This window comes from Dictyostelium purpureum (assembly GCF_000190715.1).
Source record: "Dictyostelium purpureum unplaced genomic scaffold DICPUscaffold_702, whole genome shotgun sequence".
NCBI lineage: Eukaryota > Evosea > Eumycetozoa > Dictyosteliales > Dictyosteliaceae > Dictyostelium > Dictyostelium purpureum.
The window spans coordinates 1-7,640 of record NW_003520032.1 but is presented as its reverse complement, the minus strand read 5'-3'; the positions used below and the strand labels follow the sequence as shown (position 1 = coordinate 7,640).

General features: G+C 22.9%; 2 protein-coding genes across 2 annotated transcripts; one reads left to right on the top strand and one right to left on the bottom strand.

Annotated features, from left to right (window-relative positions):
- Positions 1-2,731: 2,731 nt before the first annotated feature.
- On the top strand, positions 2,732-4,359 carry DICPUDRAFT_160153 (uncharacterized protein; the record flags this gene model as incomplete). The annotated part of the gene is made up of 4 exons (XM_003294983.1): positions 2,732-2,889; positions 3,010-3,185; positions 3,258-3,623; positions 4,355-4,359. 4 exons carry the CDS (start codon positions 2,732-2,734, stop codon positions 4,357-4,359), a joined length of 705 nt encoding a protein of 234 aa, XP_003295031.1.
- A 256-nt stretch (positions 4,360-4,615) lies between these two features.
- Positions 4,616-7,640, bottom strand: DICPUDRAFT_85466 (uncharacterized protein; the record flags this gene model as incomplete). The annotated part of the gene is made up of 2 exons (XM_003294982.1): positions 4,616-5,868; positions 5,938-7,640. Coding segments are annotated over 2 exons (2,956 nt in total), but the record flags the coding sequence as incomplete, so codon positions are not given.

Below are 7,640 nucleotides of genomic sequence, written 5' to 3'. Positions count from 1 at the left end.
GCAATGTGACATTCCTGGGAATCCATTTCATTCTCTTCACACAAATCTTTAAAAAAATAATGATCTCTGATTTGAGATGTTTTGAAATATTTGATACATGGTTTCGGTGGTTTTTTCATACATTCCTCAAACTCTTTTTCCCATTTAAATTTATGTTCTTTTTGTGCCATATTTATTATATAAACAAATAATTAACTATATATAATGTGTGTATTTAAAAAGAGCAAAGTTGATAATAAAATTAAAAATTAAAAATTATAACATAAAATTAGGAATTTTAAAATAAAAAAATAAAAAATAATAAACAATTTATAAAAAAAAAAATAATAAAATAAATAAAAAAAATAAAAAAAATGAAAAAAATATATTGAGAATTTTAACTTAATAAAATTTATTTTTATTATAATAAATTTTATTAAATTTATCATTTTATTTAGAGAATAAATTTCTCAATTTTTTTTAAATATCCAGTGGAAACTAACCTAAATTCCTTATAAAACTCATTTAAAAAAAAAAGAAATTTCAGACAGAGTATGTAACTCTTTGTGTGCATCATGCCGTACCACCAATATGATTATTTAAAACGATTTGATAATATACACTAACTAGTGGTAATCCAAAAAATGTAAAAATTAATTTTTAATTTTATAAAATTTGTGAAAAAAAAAAAATTAAAAATTTTGGAAAATAAAAAAAAAAAAAATCATAAAAAAAATTTTCTCGCAAAACTAATAAAAACCAAAATTTTTATTTTTTTATAATAATAAATTTTTATTTTGTAAAATACATAACCAGTTTGTTGTTTTATTAATTATTTATATAAATTAATTTTTAGATAAATTTTTTTTTATTAATTTAAAAACTATATATGTTTACCGAATCTAGGGCTTCAGATAGAATTATTATTTATTTATAACCAAAGAAACTCCATCTACATTACACTTTTTTTTATACTCTTTTTAACAAAGACCTCTAGAAGCTATAGTGGTTATAATAATAGTATAAAAAAATTAAATTATTCAAAGCTATGGAGGTTATTTTATTTATGAATTAATATCAATTGTTTGATCAGCCTTTTCAGTTTATCAAATACATTACAGTAGGATCATATAAATTCAAAAAGGAGCTAGGAAGTCCATTATATTAAGGTGTTGCAATGGAGCTTGTGATCTTAAGGATTACAGAGCGTTCGAAAATAAACAAGTATTGGTTTGGTTCAAATTGAATAAAGAAAACTCAAGGAGTGGAGGTTATTGCTTTTATTCTAAATTGATGGAAATTACTTGCGGAAGCAATCAATTGTAGTTAAGGTATTGGCCAATTGTCGGGCAGAAGTGTATTTAGGTGTAGTTAGACAAGGGTACAGGAAGACGATGTTTAAATCAGATGTAACAAATGAAATAATCGAGATTAGTGCCACTCAGCTTAGGGATGGTAGTTTTATAAGTATTTTCTGCGGTATATTAATATCAAATGCTGTGCTAAGAGTTAAAGATTAAAGAATGGTATTTAGGGTAATCTAAAGCATCGATAGTTTCCCATAATAGCAAGAATTAGAATAGATAGTAATAAGAGTTACAAAAGAAATCAGAGGTTACAATAAAGAAAAATTTTATAGTATTTATTTACTTTTTTTATTGTATAAAGTTTATTTTATTTTTATTGATGGTATTTTTAAATTTCTGTTTCAAGATAAAGAGTCGGGTAGTGGTGTGTATAATGACAACTAAGTTCTATTGGGTAATAGATTGACAGTATTTAAGATGTCTGATTTTAATGGATGTGAATAATTATTCAATAAAAATAAAAATAAAAATTAAAATTAAAATAAATAAAAATTAAATTATAAAAAAAAATCAAAAAGAAATTTCTCAACATGACTTTAAAGTTTTTTAAAAAAAAAAAAGTAATCAAATAAATAAATAAATAAATAAATAAATAAATAAATAAAAAAATTTAATTTTTTTTTTAAAAATTTTTAATTTTTTTTTTTTTCATATTGATACTATTAATTTTTTATGTTTAAATTAAACAGTTGGCATTATCATATTTTTTTGAATGATTCAGATTGCAATGGTTTACAAAATTAAAAAAAATAAAAATTTATTAATTCATTTCCCAAACATATCAGCCACTATTTATAATAATAATAAAAAAGTGTGTTGTGGAGTTATAATTTAATTTTTTTTAATTTTTCTTAATATTTTTTAATTATTTTTTTATTTGGATGATGTGTTTAAAAAATAAATTGATGATCACTACTTTTATGATAGCTACAGATTAAAAATTTAATAGAATGCACAAAAAAGGGAATACCGAGTTTGAATCTAATCTATTATATTTACAAAAGGAAATTATTATAATTTTTATTATTTTTAATTAAATTATTTTTTTTATTATTTTGAAAAAATAAATTTTATTCCTCTATTTAAACTAATTTTTTTTTTCCAAATCATTTTTTTTTTAAATTCAAGCTATCAATCAAAGTAATTTGTAATCAGCTCAGCTTAATTTTTCAACCTCTTTTTTTTTTAAAATTCAAATAATCATATTATTTATTTATTTATTTTATATTTAATTTATTTATACATATTTTACCCTTATTATTTTACAACCATGGGTAATATCTTTTCAAAAAGAGTAAGTATCTCATATAACATACATTATAAACAAAATTAATATTAATTATTGTTTTATTTATATTCAGAGCACCCTTTTTGAAAAAAAAGTAATGGCTATGGAATCCAATATTGCTAAATTGGAGACCAAATTAAATAGTACCAAATCATTCCATTATAACATTTACAAGAAAATCTTTTTCTTTTTTGTCATAATCGAATTCATTTTAGCCATTATTTTATATAATGAAATTCTTTCATCCAGCACTTTGTATGAAAAGTCAAAGTGTTTTTCATTTATTTTATTATTTTCAATAATGTAAGTTTTTCATTTTTAATAAATATTTATTTTTGTTTATTATTGATATTAACATTTAAATTATTATTTTAGATTCTCAATCTTAGCAAATTTATATAGATTATTATTTGAAAAAATAATTAAATATAATGAAAAAAAATTAAATAATTTATATATGGGTCTCGATAAATTATTTGAAGAAAGAAAGAAAGAAACCAATTACGAGCATACAAAAAAACTTTTAGAGCAATATGAAAGTTTTAGAAAAAGTAGGTATTAAATAGTTTCATTATTTAAATATTATATATGTAGTAATACAGTGTCTAAACATTTTTTTTTAGATGCCAACAATAGAGACCAAGAGGACCAACACCAACTACCAACACAACCACCACCACAAAAACCAACCCCACAACAACAAACCCAACAACAACAACCAATTCAACAACAACAACAAACCCCTCAACAAACCCCACAACAACAAACCCCACAACAAACCCCACAACAAACTCAAAAACAACCAACCAAAAAACAACAACAACAACAACAACAACAACAACAACAACAACCACCATTCATTTATATTATTATTATAAAATGGAGGTTAAAAAAAATGTATTATTATTTAGTTTCCGACCCAAATTTACTTTATTTCGAAAATTGTGGAAACTGTGTAGCAAAAATGCCAAGTGAAGTCGCCCCAAATAGTAAGTTTATTTACTTTAAAAGATACTTTTTAATTTTTGTTTTATAACCCATACTAATTTTTTTTAATAGAATTCCGTTGTATTATATGCGGATTTATTAACTATTCCAGCGACACTTGCAGAAAAAAAAAAATAAAAAAAAAAAATAATAAAAAAAAAAATAATATAGATAGGAATTATAATTATAAAAAATTATAATTATAATTCTTTTAATAGATATCAATAGAATAATATAATAGATAATATAATAGATAATATAAATAATAGATTATATTCCCTAGAAATAAAAAAAGAAATAGACTTTAAAGAATTTATCATATGAGTTCGAAAACCACGGAGGTAAAGACCCAATCAGCATACAAAATACCTCTCAATTAAATCAACACCGATGAATTTTTCTTTCTAATCAACTATTTGATGAATATCAGACATTGTTCTGGCCAAGTAACTATGGTATCATCGAATGGTTTTAGATGAAGAAAAGATTCAGTGGTTCATTAGAAGAAAAGATTTAGTGGTTCCTATCCGGCAGCATCCAAAAAATTTAAACAACTTTACACAAGCTCTAATATCAGTAAATCCGTTATGTTTGTTCAATTGATAGTTTTCTCTATGACCACCCAGATTTCATTAAGAGCTGCTGCCTTTATTTTATTTTTATTTAAAATTTTTTTAATCAATCAAAATAAAAATAAAGATAAATTCTTTTTATAAAGTTTTTTCAATAAAAGTTTGAAATTAATTTAAAACTTCACTAACATTCTTTAAAGTTTCTATAATTGTTTTATTTTATATGTAAAAAAAAAAATAAACATACATATTATACAATATTTTACTTATAAAATTGAATTCAAATTAAATAAATGGTTAGATTTAAAAAAAACCTATAAAGGTGGCATTGTCGACAATAATGGATCAATATTTTACCTCAATAAATAAATTAAAAAAATAGTCTAATAATTAAATAAATTTTTTTTAGTTAAATATAAAATTTATAATTTATTTTTATATTTTTTCTTATCAAGTATTCTCGAAATTTTTATAGTTTGGATTATTTGTTGATTAAAATAAAAACAATATAATGGCTCTCTGCTATTGAATTTAGCTTGGTTTTCTAAATCATTTGGATCGGGTAGAGCTTTATAATCTATACCTTGCATCAACGGTCTAATCTGATAGTCTGTATCTTCCGGCTCGAATGAATCATCTGTTATTTCTTTTAGTAAGTGATTGATTGGTATGTATGTATGAAAAAGGCTTACTATAAATTGAATATGTTTATAAAATAAATCTACCCTTCTAATTTCTAAAAAATAAATTAAGTTGGTATTTAAAGATAGTGAATAAAAGAAAACTTTATGATCATCTTCTGCACTAATTGAACTGAATGCTTTTTTTAAAGGTGCTATTATTATTACTTGAATTACTTCTTCTATCATTTGTTCGAATGATAACCCATTTTCATTATTTTTGTCTCCATATAAAAACTGAATTGTAAATTTTTGTGGATCTAAATATTGGGCGAAATTTAAAAGAGGGTTTTGTGAAACCTTATTTTCAAAAAAACTGCATTGATTAAATGTATGAGAGATATCTAATATATATTTTTTGATAATTGGTGTTTTGCATAAGTAAAACAATGAGTGGAATGAGGTGTGATCTAAAAGTGTTGGGTAGTGAATATTGATTAGATTATATATATATTTTATCTTTTCAATACCTATATTTGATTGTATTAAAAAACTATACAATAAATTGATTACATAGCGATAGTTCTCTGAATGGCCTTTGAATAAATCTACATAATTCTCTATTATTTCTGGTAATGACCCATCATTTAAAGTTTTAAAATCTTGAAATATATAAAAGTCATTCTGAGGTTTATAATATTGCTTTATTGTGTGTAAAAATTCTTCTTGTGGGAAACACTTGATGGGATTTATATCTGCTGAAACCAAAAACTTTATTACATTAAGGCCACTAAACATTTTTTCAAAAAATAATTCTTCTAAGCTGTCACTGGGGCAGTTATTGAAGTGATTTGTAAAGTCTATGCTATCATTATTACAAAGGTACCATGCAGAAATGCCTTCTATAAACAATTTAAAAAAATTTATTGAAAATGTGCTAAAGTGAATCGAGTTTAAATATTCTATTAGCTGTATTCGATTTTCCTTTGTTTTTAAATTTTCGATGAACTGTTTTGTTTTTCTATCTTTATTAAAGCCATTGCAACTATACTCCTCTATTAATTTTATTTGAAATGCTGGGTATTTGTTGTATATAACTTTCATTGTATTGATATCACACTCACCTAGAGCCTTTCTGTATATCTTTTCATATAAATGATTAACCAACTGTATATCATTGTCCAATAAATCTGAAAACTTCATTTCTGGGCTTTGTTCAAACACTTGCATAGCATAGTTTAATATTTCTAAATTTGAAAATTTGAAAAGATATATCATTGATTTACCCTTATTTAACAAATTGTTTTTTTCAAAGTACTGCAGGTGCTCGGTAAAATAACTGTTTACAACTGAATAGTCCAAGCTATTATATAACCAATCCACTGCCTCCTTATTTTTTATTGTTATGTAACCATGGTTTATAAATGAGGTGTTGTTCTTACTGAAATCTAATAAATAATTCCAAGTTTCTGGGTATGTGTTATTGAATCTTTTGCAATTACTTGAAATTAATTCCCAAAATTGGCCATACTCCTCTTCTTTAAAATTTAAAAATAAATTATATATTATTGAATCATCAAAGGACTTGTTTATGACGTTTTTAGACTCTAGTGATGTGTAGTATTTGATGAATTGTTTTACCTTTCCCACTTTAAATTTCTTTAAAAATGATTTGCTGTTAATACTGGGTAATTGAAAAAGCCACGTATTATTTGATATTAATTTGCTTTTACTCTCTTGATAAAAAATGCAATCATTATAACTATTGATTTTTTCATGGTACTTCATTTGATTTTTACTGGATATTGACAGTAGAGATTTCAGATAATTGATTGAAAAACCTTTAAATATTTTTTCTAAAACAATATTTAAATAATCTTTATTTTGATCTATTAATTCGATATCTATTTCATTATATTTTTTTAAAAATTGATTGAAAATTACAATTGAATATTTTGAATATAACCTGTATAATTCTTTTAACTGATTATAATTATTATTATTATTATTATTATTATTATTATTATTATTATTATTGCTATTGTTATTATTATTTTTGAAAAAAATTAAAAAATTTTTAACCTTTTCTATTAATTCATTAAATTTTGAACTTTCGACCCTTAATTCTCTTAAATGATTTTTATTGATTGTATTGAAATAATTTAATTCTAATAACCTAATTTGCAATTCTTTTGATTTAATTGAAAAAATTTCTGAAATATCTTTATCATCAAAATAAAACAAGTTGTTATTTATAATATAATAATTTAAACAGTTTCTTTCTTGCAACTTGGTCTTTTTCCTAACATGTTCATAATCTTTGGTTACCTCTTCTTGTTGAACAATATTGAAATAATCTGGTTGATTTAGAATAAACTCCAATATTAAATCATTTATATAATGAACTCTTTTTCTTTTTAATTTATCTTTATTTTTCGTGTAAAATACTAAATCGATGGAATATTTTCTAATATGGTTATTTAAAATGACCGTGTTGGTTTCATGTGCTAACTGTATAAATTCTTTAAATACTGCAAAACTACCACTTATAATAGCCCTTTCGAAAGACTCTGGTGACAATGGATATGAAAAGGGCGGTGATGCTAAAATTCGTAATACATCTTTACTTGGCTTGGTTTCATTATAGTAACTACCTAGTGAAATATTGATTAAGTTAAATTTCTTTAATTGATCCATTTGTTTTTCTAATAGCAACGATATTATAGTCAACACTATTTCTCTTTCTTCATTTTCCTTCTCTTGAAATAGCTGCTCCAATCCCCTCTGCTCCACCACAATTTTTTCATTATTTGCAATTGCATTTTTA